Source organism: Mus pahari, chromosome 14 (assembly GCF_900095145.1).
Source record: "Mus pahari chromosome 14, PAHARI_EIJ_v1.1, whole genome shotgun sequence".
NCBI classification, from domain to species: domain Eukaryota; kingdom Metazoa; phylum Chordata; class Mammalia; order Rodentia; family Muridae; genus Mus; species Mus pahari.
The window spans coordinates 25,929,598-25,946,044 of NC_034603.1; the positions used below are offsets into that span (position 1 = coordinate 25,929,598).

Sequence of the window (16,447 nt, forward strand, 5' to 3'; positions counted from 1 at the left end):
TTTTTTGTCAACTTTTCATTATATATTTTCCTCATCCACATTTCAAATGGTATCCGGAAAGTCCCCTATACCCTCCCACTCTCACTTCTTGGCCCTGGCGTTCCCCTGTACTGGGGCATATAAAGCTTGCAAGACCTAGGGGCCTCTCTTCCCAATGATGGCTGACTAGGCCATCTTCTGCTATATATGCAGCTAGAGACACAAGCTCTGGGGGCACTGGTTAGTTCATATTGTTCCACCTATAGGGTTGCAGCCCCCTTCAGCTCCTTGGGTACTTTCTCTAGCTCAATAAAATGGATCTTAAGCAAAAAAGAAACACCAAGGGGTAGGGAAAAAAGGGAGCAAAAGACAAGACAGAGCCATAGAATTGACCAGAAGCATTTACTAAAGCGGTCATCTGGCCTTCCAGTCCCAAAGAGGGTTTAAAGATGGAGGCAGAATCTCATGTAGCTCAGGCTACCCCCAAACTCATCATGTAGCTGATGACCTTGAACACACTATGCCTCTCCTGAATGCTGCCATTAGGAATTACAAGCAAGTGCCTCTATGCCAAGCAGGACTTGATTTTTAATCTTCTCTCCTGATTCTGTTTAAGATAGAATGCAGCCCTGTAACCTAGACTGGCCTGTAACTCTCTGGGTAATCCAGCCTGATTTAGAATTTGTGATCCCAGCCGGGCGTGGTGGCGCACGCCTTTAGTCCCAGCACTCGGGAGGCAGAGGCAGGAGGATTTCTGAGTTCGAGGCCAGCCTGGTCTACAAAGTGAGTTCCAGGACAGTCAGGGCTACACAGAGAAACCCTGTCTCGAAAAACCAAAAAAAAAAAAAAGAATTTGTGATCCTCTCTCCTCAGGTAGGTGCTGTCATGTCAAGCTCCAGAGAAGGGTTTAGGCAGGAAAGCTGATACAGCCTGTTTTCTGGTCATGCTTGGGTTGTGGAGTGTCTGCCTACCTAGATTCTTTGTGTCATTTTCATAGTTAGGACCTGGTTTCATTTAAATGATTCTAGGAAAGAAAAAAGAAAAGAAAAGAAAAAAGATTCTAGAAAAGCTCCAACCCACATTCTTTGCTCATTTGATGGTATTTCTGAGGCTCTCTGGTAAAGTGCCCCTTTAGCACATCTGAAGTCTCTTTTCTGCAGAAGATCTGTGGTTGCAGCCTTTGGTTTCAGCTACTCCAATATCTTCACTGAGTGAGGGGTTGGGGGGGGGGGTCCTGGTGAAGCTCTGTGCCCTGGGCTTGGTGGAATACACAGAATCCTCTGTAGGCAGGTGAAAGGTGTGGAGTCTGTCCCCTTGCCTTCCCTTTGAGAAGTATGTGAGAGTGACCTTTATCAGAGGGATGCTGTGATGCCCACTTGGCAGGATGGTTGGTTAAGTTGTGAGTTAGCCTCCTGGCTTTCTTTTTTTCTTTCTAATTTTTTGAACTAATTCACTGTTTCCCTGTGGATTGCTGTCTTTTTTTTTTTTTTTANTNTTTATTTATTTATTTATTATATGTAAGTACACTGTAGCTGTCTTCAGACACTCTAGAAGAGGGTGTCAGATCTTGTTACGGGTGGTTGTGAGCCACCATGTGGTTGCTGGGATTTGAACTCCGGACCTTCGGAAGAGCAGTTGGGTGCTCTTACCCACTGAGCCATCTCACCAGCCCGGATTGCTGTCTTTTACTTCCTCTTCACATCTCAAGTGCCTAGGAGCTGAAATAGTGATGCCATGCCAGTCAGACAAAAGGGGCATTGGGTTCTTTGGTTCCAGATATCTTGAGCTAGTATCTCTCTACTTCACCTGCTTGTTCTCATGCCCCTGCTGGGTGGAGGTGGAATGAGATGTGGATGGGTAGCATAGGATGCTAGCAGTAAAAGGGCAGAGAGTCACACCAGTCCTGGGTACAGTATGGAATGATTATGAACACCCTCTTAAAATTATTTATTTTTAATCATGTATGTATTCCTGCAGAAGCCACCTGACATGAATTTGAGGAATCTAACTCAGGTCTCAAACTCAAGTCCTTTGGAAGAGCAATACATATATTCTTAACTGTGGAGGTATCTATCTAGCCCCAGTGACCCCAGGTCTTAATAGTTTTCTGTTCCTCTCAGGACAGAGCCTGCTGTGAGTTGTTGATAAGTGTTAAAATGCAGCCCTGGTTGTCATGGAACTCACTAGGCCAGACTGACTTGGAACTTGACCTCCTAGGTACTGTGATTAAAGGCATTTGCCACCATGCTGGACCTTGCTGTGGGTTTTGACCAGCTAGATAAGACTTTTCATCAGTGGGCCCAGAGCAGGCTGAGATGAAAGCATGGAACTGCCAGTTCTAACTTTGGCCTTTTCTCATCCTCACAGTAGGTGTTGTTTGTGTACAGACTTAGACAAGCTGTTGTGCCTCTGTCAGATCTTAATTCATTAGCTCTGCCTCATGAGACAAGGTTGCCTCAGAGATTCTGGTCAAAGAGTTGGCGTATCCTTACTTCAGACCAGAATTCTGAACTTCCATCCATATCCCATTCGTTATCTCCATTATCTCCATTCATTTTTACCATAGTTCTGAATATGATCTTTACAAGAAATGAAGCTCTAAGAGATTCAGAAATTCAGGTTGTGCAGTAGTTAGTATCTGAGGTTTGCCTGTAACACCGACTGACGCTAGAGACAGTGCCATCCCCATTGTTGCCTTGCCTGTGTTCTTCCAGACCAAACTTCCTACAAAACTTAAGCTGTTTCTGGAAGGAAGGCTTGAGCCTGGAGGCCCCACTTTGCTTTGGCAGGCTGGTCTCTCTGGGCATAGGACTAGTAAGCATGAGCCAAGCCCCGGGAACTTTGGATCCTGCCCTGGATACTTGGCCTTTCTTCCATAAGAGCTGCTCTTTTTAGTTACACGTTAGGGAGGGATGGTGACCTTGGGACCTGGTCTGAATAGTAGGCAGGATGGGCTGGTTCTCCAGGTTTTGTGATGTTCTTTGGGCCACCAAATATTATGTGCTGGGCCTTTAGCTTTTTGAAGTGGAAAATCTTTTTAAAATCAGGCAATAACAACTCATCAAAAATGTCCAAATAGATTTTAAGAAAAGGAAAACCTTGGCATTGTGTCCCACCAACCACCATGAGTACTAGTAAGCACTAAGAGGATTACATCTTTTTCTAAACCAGTACTGCCTGTTAGAAATACAGTACAGTGGGCTGGAAATGTTACTCAGTTGGTAGAGTGCTTGCCTAGCGAGGTAAGTTCTCTAGCTTCCAGCAGGCTTGGGAGAACTCTTATCTAGTCAGCGCTTGGCAGCTGTAGGGAGAAGTACACACGCCAGGCAGCCCTCACTCTTTCACTGCCCTTTTGGCTCATTAAGCTCGGTGGGAGGTCACAGAGTCAGAATTCACATGGGCTGAGAGAAGCCTGGCAGTGGAAGCATACCTCTTACCTTTGCTACCTTGCAGGACCAGTGTTCTTCCATACAGACCTGCTGCCTTCTCAGTTCCCACAGCCTACTTTAGCTTTGGAAGTCTCTATAGAAGAAATCAGTGTAGGGCGGCAGAAGGCCATCTGTGCTTGTCCAAGGAGTGTCTCCAAACCCCCAGTACACCCTTGATAGATGCTGACCAGCAGGGCTAGAATAGGTACATGGGAGACTCCCCTGCATGGCTGCCTGTGCTCTTCTACTCAGCCTCCAAATGGAAACCTAGCCTCCTGTCATCAAGATGCACAGGAGCCAGCTTCCTTGTTGCTTTGTTCTTTTGTTCTCAGAGTGAAACATGTCAGGCTGCTTCCCTGAGCACTGTTTACCTTTGAAGGAGGCAGGTAGTTTGCCCCTGCAGTGACCATGATAAGTACCTGGAAAGCATGAGTGGCTGTGAGCAGTGTAGATGCTATTGGAGCAGTGTGTGGAACAGCCTGTGAATTCTGTGCCCCAGGTGTCTTTGGGTTGCAGTACTAAGGCTGGCCATCCCTGCCCAGTCCTAGTCTACTGAAAACATGCCCTCCCTAGAGCACAAGACAGTTACAGCTAATGCCTGTGGACAAACTGAAGCAGCTCCATGTCTCACGTGAGATTAAAACAAAAACATTCACATAACTGGGTTTTTACAGAAACCAAGCCTCTCCCTGCACCCAGGGGTCAGGGGTCGGGAGCTGGCTGGCTTTGCTTTCCTTGCAGTGCCTACCAGCTACTTTGTCCTGCTGGAGGTTGGGACAGGTGATCTAGGACAAACCAGTACCAAGCAGCTTGTCAACCACTGTCCAGGTCTTCAGGGTGCTTGGCTTGGGTTTCTGCATTTGTTCTTCCTGATTTTCCTTTTCCTTTTCCTTTTCCTTTTCCTTTTCCTTTTCCTTTTCCTTTTCCTTTTTCTTTTTCTTTTTCTTTTTCTTTTTCTTTTTCTTTAGATTTATTTATTTTATCTGAGTACACTGTAGCTGTCTTCAGATGCACCAGAAGAGGGCATCAGATCTCATTACAGATGGTTGTGAGCCACCATGTGGTTGCTGGGATTTGAACTCAGGACCTTCGGAAGAGCAGTCGGTGCTCTTAACCACTGAGCCATCTCTCCAGCCACTTCCTGGTTTTTAATCTCTTGGAAAGAGCCCAAGCGTAAAGTTTTGTTGTTGTTGTTGTTTTTTTCTCCCCGAGACAGGGTTTTCTCTGTGTAGCCCNGGCTGNCCTNGAACTCANNNNTCCACCTGCCTCTGCCTCCCGAGTGCTGGGATTAAAGGCATGTGCCACCATGCCCGGCTAAGCTTGGAGTTTTAAGTCTTGTTTTAGGGCAGAATGGTGCTTGGATGGACACAGCACTGATCTCATTGTCAGCTCATACCAGTTCCTATTTGTGGCCTGCCACCTTTCCATAGTACCCAGGACATCATATGCACAAATACTTGAGAGGAGAGCACTGTACTGCTCATTGTAAGTACTCACATTGGCTGCGGCTGCCATTCTGCCTATAACAGACATAGACCACAGACTTCTCTTGAGCCTGAGAGTCTTTCTTTAAAAAAAAGAAAAGAAAAGAAAAATTCCCAGCACTTGGGAGTCAGAGGCAGGCGGATTCCTGAGTTCGAGGCCAGCCTGGTCTACAGAGTGAGTTCCAGGACAGCCAGAGCTACACAGAGAAACCCTGTCTTGAAAGAAAAAAAAATTATATATTTAATATCTGTGAGTGCTGTGTTCTTATTCACACCAGAAGAGGGCATCAGATCTCATTACAGATGGTTGTGAACCACCATGTGGTTTCTGGGAATTGAACTCAGGACCTCTGGAAGAGCAGCCATCTCTATAGCCTTGAGCCTGAGATTTTTAGAACAGTACCAGGCAGTAGCTTGAGCCAGTGACAGTTCACCATTGATTGGCAAGAGCCTAGGCCTGGGATCTTAAAAACAGTTAGCTGGCAAACTCAGCCTAGAGCCTAAGGAGTATTGAGTGAGGGGTTTATCACTGAGCAACATCTATGGTCCAGTTCACTATTGAGACATGTCTGGAAAGTCATGGCTCAGTACTATTGAGTGTGAAGACAGCAGCTTATTCTAGCGAGATAAAATGTAGTGGTGGTAGGTGAGGAATTACTTAGTCCTGGTCATTAAGGGTAAGGAAAGGTAACAACACCCCCCATTCAATTCTCCCCTGGGCCCGAGGGTAGGGCCTAAATGCATGTTCTGCCTGGCTTTTCACCTTCCCATTTCCTGCCTCCTTTTTTGACATTTTGATCTGTGGGCTCTTCAGCTTCCTGTACCATCTGTGTCTCAATTTTGCTCCTAGAGGAAAAATTGTCTAGGGATTTGGTTTTTGCTTGAACCCAAGACCTTGCTGTTTAGAAGTAGGTCATGGGGGATTGCCTTTGGGATAACAAGACCTTTGACTCTACCTATCCCTCTACCCGCCCCGCCCCCCCGCCCCCCCATAGATGAGATAATTTCAGAGAGCTGGTGACTGGCCTCATTTTCTCTAAGACTTGAAGGCATAGCTGGGTGTGGTGGTATACAATACACTTCAATCTCAGCATTCAGGAGGCAGAGGCAAGAGGATCTCTGGGAGTTCAGGGCACCTTGGTCTACACAGTATGTTCCAGGATAGTCAGGGCTGCATTAAGAGACAGTCTCAAAACATGAACAGTGACAACAAAACACCTCCAGGCTTGAGCTTCAAGTTCCTTGGAGACATTGAAAATAAACAAAAGGCTGGCATGTTGCTGTAGTGTTTTTAGATCTTTCTTACTCTGTGTTCTTTGGTTTTAGCTTCGAACCTCTTCTAAGATGGGGCTTTTACAGTGTGGATTGTAAAGGTAATGCATAAAGGGTTATTCCAGGAGGCCTGATTTTTCTGGAGTAAGTGCTTATAGTAAACAAACAGTAATAGCCATTATTTTAAGGGACTCAGGCATGAGCATTGAGTAGGCAGACAGCAGATTTGGAGGGAAGAGAAGGTGAAAAAAGCTATAAGGATGACACAGGTGGACAGTGGCTTTTTAGAGAACTTTCATTCTCTTTTATATTATTTATTATTATTATTGTTGTTGTTGTTTTTGAGACAGGGTTTCTCTGTGTAGCCCTGGCTGCCCTGGAACTCACTCTGTAGACCAGGTTGGCCTCGAACTCAGAAATCCGCCTGCCTCTGCCTTCCAAGAGTTGGGATTAAAGCACCACTGCCCAGCTATTTTTATTTATTTATACAGGTACATTGTAGCTGTCTTGAGGTACACCAGAAGAGTGCATCAGATTCCCTTACAGATGGTTGTGAGTCACCACATGGTTGCTGGGAATTAAACTCAGGAACCTTGGAAGAGCACTCTTAATCACCGAGCCATCTCTCCAGCCCGGAGCTTTCATTCTCATTGGACAGCCACTGGTGTGTCGCTAAACCTCAAACCTAGCCCAGATTTACTCCCTGTGACCTTGTGTCTGTCACAGCCTTCAGCTCCAGAAGGCTCTGGCTTCTCAACCTTACCATTGTTTATTCCAGGGGCTGAAGTACATACTGGTTGGTAAATTCCTCTTCCTTGACTCTATGCTCCTGTCATTAAACTTCTTCTCTTGAAAATGTGAGCCCCTAGCAGTGCTGGAGACCAGGCCCTTTCTCTATAGAAGGGAATCTGTTAAAACTGGAGGTTCCTGCCGCACACCTCCCCAGGTGAATTTTGAGGTCTGGATAGGTCCCTTCCTGTATTTGACCCTTAGACTACAGAAATGCCATGGCACTGTATATCTCAGTGGTTATATTTCCACAGCTGTGCATGGGCTTTTTCACTCTGGAATCTAGTTGAGTGTCAAAGTTGGGAGGGCCTGTTTCTGTAACAGCGCCACCATAGTTTTGTTTTCTTTTGAGTTTGTCTGTGTACCTCTGGCTGTCCTGGAACATGCTGACCTTAATTAGCAGAGCCCCCTGCCTCTGCCTACCAAGTACTGGGATTAAAGATGTGTCACTACCACCAGGTGCACAGCTCCACCATCTTATTAGCATTAATTTTAGAAGCTCTTAATATACAGAGCTTCTAATAGACAGGAGGCAGTGATCCTCACCTTCTGACCCCTCGTGGAAGCCAGGTTTAACAAATAGCATAGAAGAATAATAATAATGTAATGTAATGTAAACTAAAAAGAAATATTAGAATAGGGATCCAGCTTTACCAACTCCTGGCATAAGAAGCCTTGATTTTAAAATGTCAAAGGTTGTGGTTCCAGGTAACAAATTAATCCGTTGTTTTAAAACCAATTTAAGAAAGAGTTCTACATTGGGAAAGTGCAACTTCATGTCCCAAGCACCACCTCAACAGCCATTCCTTGCTGATGTGCCCCCCAGGTTGTTCACAAGCTGCAGACTCTTCCGGATGCAGTGAGTATTTTCATTTCCTCTTCAGTTCTAGTTAGACAGGTTGAGTCAGGTGTCGGTGTACCCATTCCAGTAATCGGGACAGAAAAAGTCATTTCTTGGAGAGTCAGAACAGAAGCCTCTCCCATCTGTCAACTGCTTAGATTTAGGGCAGTAGAAATGAACTTCAGGTGGTGTACATGTGCAGAGGCTGAAGCAGGGAGAATTGACACCAGCCTGGGCTCCCCCCCCCCATTTTTATTAATGTGTATGAGGATTTTGCCTACACCTATGTATGATGTGCCATGCCATGCATTTTTTTGTTTGATCATTTTTCAAGACAGGATTTTTCCATAGTCTTGACTGTTCCTGAACTCACTTTGTAGACCAGACTGCCCTCAGAGAGATTCCCAAATGCTGGGATTAAAGTAGGTCACTACCACCACACTGCAGCCATTGATCTCTCTACCCCCCCCCCGCAACCCCCCCCCGCAACCCCCCCCCCCCAGGTTTCTTAGACCCTGTTTCAAAGTTTAAGAAAAAAGTTTGTAGTACTCTAAGCAGTTGGTCATCACCAAGCACAGGTGAGCTCTATTAGGGTAGCATCATCCGGGGCAGTGACAGCGGAATCCAGCCTGCCACATGCAGAGCGCCCCTGTCTGTGAAACAGGATGGGGCTTGAAAGTGACCTAGGAAGCCACAGGAATATAGCTCATGGCAGTGTTTTCAGGAATGAATTTTAACAGTTGGCAGTCATCTGTAATTGTAGCAATTGGGAGATGAAGACAGAAAAGTGAGAATTGAGGCTAGCCTGAATTACTTGAACCAGAATCTCAGAGATCTGTCCTCCAGTAAACAGTGACTTAATCAACATCTGGAATTTTGTAGTTTGCTCTTGCAACAGTAAGTCAGTGTTAGAGCAAGGGGAACACTGCAGGCTTGGTGGTGGTGTATAGAGCTGTCTAGTGGGTTTGACACTGAAGCCTATTGCCTGGGAGTTTGTTGTGCTGTTTCACCTACTAAACCCTTTCCCATAACTGGCTCTGGGTGCTTAGATTGGTGTGAGAGGCCAGCTGTGTAGCCTGGCTGCATGATTGCAGTGTGAAGGGGCACTTAACCCTATCCCAGAGAGTTGAGAAGGAAGTAATCATGTTTGGTCAGTATTTACAGTGAGCTTTTGACACAAAGACTGTAATCCTGGATGCTGGGGACCTGCATTTGTAGAGCCCTCAGCAGTTCCACTTTAAGATCCATGGCCTGCTTGTGAGGCAGAATTTGCTGGGCAGAGACTACCTGGGTTTTAGTCCACCTCAGCTACCTGTAGTTGAGTGAGCTTCTTTGAGCCTTGGTGTCCTTGTCAGTTAACTGTCGTCATAATGATACCCACTCTCTTGAGTTGGACATTTGTAGGATGCATGAGCTGGTGATTGATGATAATGGTTCCACAGGCTGAGTTAGAACCTGGTCTAGAATTGCTTTCTTATGGGCAGTGGTGGTGGTGGGGCTCCTGAGGAGACCGTCCTGAGACTTTACTATGGTGAAGGAAGGATCACCCCTTTGCTTTGGCATATATTCTGTGTGAAGGAAGTCTTTCTGTTTGCTGGGAACTAGAAAGTAGCTGGTAGCATCCATTGGAAGGGAATTGTGGTGTCTCAGAAGATGCTTACAGCTTTGCATAAGTCAGTGTGCAATTAGAGTCCAGTGTGATCTTCAGGAAAGACCAATCAGGGAGCTAGCTGGGTTTCAGCCTTTTATCTTTAATCAGCTCTTGGGTAGGACTTCAGGGATTGGTACCAGCTGTTGGGGGATGGCCATAGCCACCATTGGGCTGTATGGTCCCTGTTTGGGCAGGAGGAGTGAGAACACTGAATGCTTGGGTCACCACAAGCTAAAGATAGTCTCTTGGACTTGGCTGGCCTGGTAGATATCACGTGACTGCTTCCTGGTCTACCCTCTGCCCGAGGACTGATGCACTGTACCACAAGCTGGTTGTTGGCCTGCAGCTTCTTTTCTGCAGGTTTCAAGTCAGTCTGACCTTCTGAAGCCCAACTCTTCCTGCCCAAAGACCCCTCCTGAGTTTTATTTGCAGACCTGGGGACTGGATGGGAGGGACAGGGTAGAGAAAGTCCTCTAAGAAGTGGCAGCCAAAGCCACAGAGAGAGAGCTCATATAAGGTATGGAAGCTAATTGGACATTGTTTTTGCCCTGTAGAGAAACCTGTTGGGGAGTTGCTTACTTAGGTTTGTAGGGATGGGACAAAGACAGAATTGTTTGCTATCCTTAGGTTTTAACATGACTCTACCCAGGCTGCTTTGGGAGGGAGAGGCACAGGTGTTTCATTCTCCCTTCCTATAGTTTTACTACCTTTTCCATAATCAAAGGTCTGGGCTGGGGTAAGGCAGAAAGAACCCTGTGCTCTGGTCCAAGATTTGACTGAGGAGTCTTTGTGGGGCAAAGTCTATGGTGGAGGATAGGGGGTGATGAAGGCCATCACCGTTTGACCTTTATGGTCCCTAGCTTCATTCCCACTCTTTGATGGTGGGTAAGGCATAACCTTTAGAACACACTCCAGATCTTGTCCTGCTGCTTGACTGCTCTGACCTTGGCAAACACTTGTAGCAGATGTCTTGATTTTCTTGATAATGGGACCAATGGAAGGAACTCATTTGACTTTAAGGATTGTGAGGTCCATGTCGTGCTTAACTGTAGCTAGGCACATAAGAACCTCACACCCTGCTGGGGATGAGGTTTTAGCCGCGCCCCCCCCCCCTTGCCTTTTCTGTTATACCTACATAGAGCATCAGCTTTTAGTGTAGCCAAGGAAGATGGTGTTGGGATGGCTGGCAGTGCTCTCACAATTATTCCTCTCAGGACCTCTGAGAGCCAGTAATGTCTAGGCTGCTTGTTCCGTCATCACCACCCTCCACCCCCACCCCCACCCCCACCCCCAAGAAGGCTCAAACTAAAGACCAAAGAGTCTTGTGAGGCCAGGCCCAGAGCTAGTCATTGTGCTTCCTGTTGTGAGAATAGCTTGGTCCCTGCACTCATCAGGAACCCTGTTGTCTAGAGCGGTCACTGGGTGGTTAACATGTACTGTGTCCTGAAGAGTGCCTAGTAGAGGGTCTTGGCTTCAATCATGTTCAGTGTCTCTAAAAGGGACATTGATTTTGGCTAGGTGGGGGTGTATAGCTGGCTGGTTTGTGAATCTTTCACAGCCAACCCCAGCAGTCCTGCTTAAACTCAACCTGTAAGACTCTGGTCTTTATTACTAGCACTGGGTAAATCTGGGACCTCCCATTTTGATCCCATTCTGGCTGGCCACCCACTTATTCCTGTATACTTAATTAAGTAGCTCATCCCATCCTTCCTTCAGTACTGGTCCATAATTTCAATCCACCCCTACCCATTCTTTGTGCCATGGCCTGATAGGGTTGGATTATTTTATACCTTCTTCACCAAAAACCTTAAGTACTTTCTGGAAGGTTGCAAGTAACTCAGGAGACTTCCAGCCCCTGTGGGCTGTTACAAAAAAGTTAGCAGCGTTAGGTCTTTCTAGAACTGGACAATACAGAAAAATAATTGGTAGTCTTTGTACCAGGTCTATATGAGCTTAGCCCCTTCACTGGATTGAAGGGATTCCTGGAGGCCTGAGTTTTCTTCCTCTTGCTAAATGGAAAATTGAATTCTGGAAATAGAATGGAAGGAGCCCCAGGCCTTCTTTAGCAAAGTAGAGCTTTTATACTAAAGCTGTGGTGGCTGGTAAGGGACCAGGTTCAGTAGTCAGTAGTAAATTTCCCCATATTTTCCTATTTAAACTGTAGAACTCTGAAGGTTTTCTTTTTTCCTGGGGAGGGGAGTGTGAGGATGTGGGTGGCTCCTTACCACAGGTCTGCCTTGGAGACAGGTTTGAGGGGTTGTGGGCTGTCTGATTTGTATTTTGAGGTGGGAATTGAAGATAGTTTTAGAGACCTGGAATGGTGATCCTCTCATGGAGAGATGGCTTGATGGTCTTTTTCTCTGCTAAGGATGAGGGTAGATACTGATTTCTTAGGGTGTTCAAATTGTAACGTTTAACATTTGTTGAGTGCCTTTTACTGTGTGCTGAGAATTCTGTGGTTGGTTGGCTTAAATCAGTGGGCCCCTGACATTAGTATTACCTCCTTTCTCACAGAGGTCTAGACAAGGGGGGGCATTCCATGTGCTTAACAGTACCATATTTCTTTCCTGGGTATTTGAGTAAGTACACTGGACAGTGGAGGTTCACAAACATTCTTGATATACCCTGCACTGTAAGGGACTCCCCCTAAAGCCCACCCTGCCATCGCTCCATCACTCCTGCTGATAATGCCTGGCAGCACTTTCTTCCCTCTGCAAACATGAATGGACTCTTGAGTCCTTCACTCAGGAAAACAATCTTAACAAAGGGAAAAAGAGTTTGCTATGTAGATAGCTTGAGGAAAAAGCCCAGGTGCCCCCTTTGAAAAGTAGACTGTCTTTCAGAGGAACATTGATGTACTTCCTTTTTGCTTTGTTTAGGTTTTTTTCATTATTATTTTTTTATTTTTATTTTTCTTTTTTTTGAGACAGGGTTTCTCTGTGTAGCCCTGATTGTCCTGGAACTCGCTTTGTAGACCAGGCTGGCCTCGAACTCAGAAATCCGCCTGCCTCTGCCTCCCAAGGGCTGGGACTAAAGGCGTGCGCCACCACGCCCGGCTTTTTTTAAAATTTATAATGTGCTTTCTATTAAATATTTTAATCTTTTTTCCCTTTGTTTGTTTGTTTGTTTTATTCGAGGCAGGGTTTCTCTGTGTAGCCCTGGCTGTCCTGGAACTCACTTTGGTGACCAGGCTGGCCTCGAACTTACAGAGATCAGATTTCTTCTGCTCCCTGAGTGCTGGGATTTAAGGCATGTGCCACCATATGCCCATTTTAATCCTTATTGTTTCTTTTATGTTTATGTATGTTTGCCTGTGTGAATTTCTGTGCACCATGTATGTTCAGTGTCCATGGAGACCAGAAGGAGGCATTGAATTTCCTGGCATTAGAGACAGTTAGGTGTTTGTTTTTTGAGCCTCCATATGGGTGTTGGGAATTGAACTTAGGTCCTGGAAGAGCAGTTGGTGCTCCTAATCATTGAATCATCTCTGCAGCTCCTTACTTTATTTCTTTGTGTGTGCATATCACACATATGGAGGCTAATTGCAGGAATCAGTTCTCTTCTTCAAACATGTGGGTCAGAGGTGGTGTATACCTTTAATCCCAGCACCCAGAGACAGAGCCAAGGTGAATCTCGAGTTCAAAGCCAGTCTGATCCAGGGCTGCACAGAGAAAAAACAAAACAAAACAAAACAAAACAAAAAATAAAAAATAAAAATGCAGTTGACTCAGTCCTTGCTTGGCTGGACCTGGTCCTCTGAGACAGAAGGAATCCTCTTCTAGGTACCTGGCAGCCTCTAATCTTCATGGAGAGGAAGCCATCGTAGAGCTTGGGCCTGCCATTTCATACTGACCCTATAAGCCCAGACTGGGATGTCTGATTGAAAAAATAGAGAAGGGCCCTAAATTATAGTAAGAAGTGACAGGAGAGACTTTCACTCATGTCCACTAAGAGGGGACCTTTTTCTACTGCCAGTGGATGTCTGGGAATCCATGCAGTTTCTTGGAAGAGAATGAAGCCTTCTAGTTCCTAGCTATTTCTAGAAAATCCTTCCCATATATAGCTGGAGTCCCCTGTCTACAAACAGTGGGGTTAGAATTGTTTTCTTTTTCTTTCTTTCTTTCTTTCTTTCTTTCTTTCTTTCTTTCTTTCTTTCTTTCTTTCTTTCTTTCTAAGATTTATTTATTATTATATATAAGTACACAGTAGCTGTCCTCAGACAGCATCAGAAGAGGGTATCAGATCTCATTATGGGTGGTTGTGAGCCACCATGTTGTTGCTGGGACTTGAACTCGGGACCTTCGGAAGAATAGTCAGTGCTTTTACCCGCTGAGACATCTCACCAGCCCTGAATTGTTTTCTTATATAAGTGACAGTGGTGTGTCCTGAGCTTGGCTTGGGTGAGTGGTGGCAGGTAAGGCAGGTAGAGGGCTGACTGGGCTTGGTGCAGGATGGACATTAGGGTCCTGCTGCTTTGGAGGCAGTCTGAGACTCTAGCGAGGAGCAAGAAAAAAGAACGGGGCATCATAGTTCCTCTTGGTGAAACTCTGGGTTGGAACGCTAATAAACTCTACCAGGACTGTGCAGTGTGACCCAGCAGGCCACTCTGCACTCTCATCAGGTGGATGCTCAGATAGGACTAAGGAGACTCTTGTAGGCTTTCTCTCTGCACTGGAGACAGAACTTGCAGTCCATGACCATGTTCTGCTGAAATCTCAGGGGATCCCATCAGTACTCTTCCATTTTCAGAGGTTTTATAAATAATAAGCTGGCCAGTGGAGTCTACATCTGGAATTCCAGCACTTGGTAGGCTGTGACAAGGGAACTGCTGAAATGTAGAGGCTGCTTTGGGCTACAAACAAGACCCTTCCTTAAAAATTTTTGAGAAGATAGCTTTAAAAGGCTTGCTTGCTTGCTTGCTTGATTGATTGATTGAGGGCCAGTAAGGGGAACACCATGGCATGCCTGTAGAAATGAGAGGACAGCCTGTGAGAGTTGATCTCCATTTCCTGGTGAGGTCTATTTCCCTAAACCAAGAAACTTGAAAAGACCCGTGTCTGGAAACTTGCTCTCTTTTTCAGAGATGGTTTTCAGTAGACCTTACTTCCAGTCCTTGTGCATGGGGTTCCTGTTGTAAACTTTGTCACTAGCCCTGGGGCTTGCTTTCCTGCTAGCATGTATCAATGCTGTTGAGTTCAAGAAGAAATGACTCTCCAGTTATCTCCAGTTATAGCTCAGGTGGGCACTGCCCTGACCCTGGGCTGAATTGGATGAAGATCTTTTTATTTTTTTGTAAGATGGTCTCTGTGTGTCCCTGGCTGTCCTGGAACTTGCTTTGTAGATTAAGCTGCTCTCAAATTTCCAGAGATCCTTTCTCTCTGCCACCCAAGTGCTGGCATTAAAGACATCTGCCACCATACCTAGCTCAGGTGGAGATCTTTATTTAGATCAGTCAGGGAACTACTGGATGTTCGGTGTCTTATCTGGGTCAACCTTGGGTCAAAGGACAGTGGTTTTCTTGCAACTGAGATTTTCTAGTTTTCTGTTGCTTGGCACTGCAGGGTGCTGTGGGCTGGGCTCAACAACTCCAGCTATCAGAAGGCATATGTCTACCATTAGAGGGCAGTGGCTCCAGTAACAGGCCAGAAGCCAGGAATGCTTTGGCTTCACAGTTAGGAGTTGAGCAAGGACACTTTCTCATTAAAGGAAATGGTCTGATGAAAAACCTTGTGAGGCCAGAGAGACAGATTTCTGTGCTTGGAGGCTGGGGTAATTCCTGACCTGGCATGGCAGAGGAGGAAAGGAAGAACAGACTCTCAGGATGTATTTCTTCCTGGGGATCTCTAGAGGAGGGAAGAACAAGACACCCTTGGTTTTCAGACCCTTATCGAGGGCAAACTAACCAGAGTCACTTCTTTTAGAAAAGACTTGCACACTGTGTTCCTTAAAAGCCATGACTGTATACATGCTCCTCTGTTCTATAGAAAATAAGTGAAGTCATCTTCCATTGTGTCCGTCTACACATAACCAAAGATCGTTATATTCTAATGGCTATTGTGAAAGTGGATGGATTTAAATTTGGTAATTTCAGTACTGTTGGAGCTGAAATTGTGTATAGCTCTTGCCTCACTTGTATTATTGGGGTTAAATTTAAAAGATGAAACTGGCCAGGTATGATGGCATGCTTGGGAGGCAAAGTATGTGCTAGGGGCGGAGGGTGGAATATCTGTGAGTTCAGCAGTCTAATCTGCATGACAAGTTCCAAGCTAGTCAGGGCTACATTGTGAGATGCTGCCCAAAATTGGAGTTTACCTTTTCTTTAGGAACAGAGGAAGTAGTTCTTGCTTAAAGTACATGTCAGTGAGGACAAAGCAGGCCTTGACATGGCCCTGGAATTGCCTATTTATATATCTTTAGCTTCCTTTTCTTTGGGATTGCAGAAGTATATAGAAGGCTTGAATTCCTTTCCTTATAGATTTTGCCTATAGATTTGGAGCCCTGAGTTGCAGTGTAGATTTGGTTATGGGCCTTGAGCCTCAGTTGGTATCTCATAAAAAATACAGACTTAGACTCTAAAAGGGTTTTTCCACCTCAGAGTTGGGTTGGGCACTTTGGCGGCTGGGCTGTCAGCTCCTGTTGTTTGCCCTTTCTGCTGTGGGTCCTCTGGAAACCTGTAGGTGCATGGTGGGGTGCGCATGGTAGTGCCTTCGGCTCTGAACAGCTGATTGTTTTTCTTTGTTCCCACAGAACCTTCTGCTCCAGCTAAGGTGGTGAGGGCAGCTGCTCCTAAACCGCGTAAGGGCAGCAAGGTAAGGATTGGGGGAGTGTCTCTTGTGCCTGCCTGTGGTTGATTCTTTCTTTTTTTTTTTCTTTTTAAATAAAAGTCTCTGTCTTCTTTCTTTTCTGTCTTTCTTCTTACTTTCTCTTTCTCCTTCCTTCCTTCCTTCCTTCCTTCCTTCCTTCCTCTCTCTCTCTCTCTCTCTCTCTCTCTCTCTCTCTCTCT

The 16,447-nt window shown here is 45.7% G+C and overlaps 1 protein-coding gene across 2 annotated transcripts in view; it reads left to right on the forward strand.

Moving 5' to 3' along the window:
• The window catches only part of Larp1 (La ribonucleoprotein domain family member 1), an 88,395-nt gene that overhangs the window by 51,400 nt on the left and 20,548 nt on the right, over positions 1-16,447 (forward strand). For both annotated transcript variants that reach the window (XM_029545637.1, XM_021212647.2), the window contains exon 2: positions 16,192-16,253. Coding sequence is in view for 1 of the 2 variants with exons in the window: in XM_021212647.2 (XP_021068306.1) it covers positions 16,192-16,253 (62 nt within the window). In the remaining variant the exon portion in view is untranslated. The remainder of the gene's footprint in view (positions 1-16,191; positions 16,254-16,447) is intronic.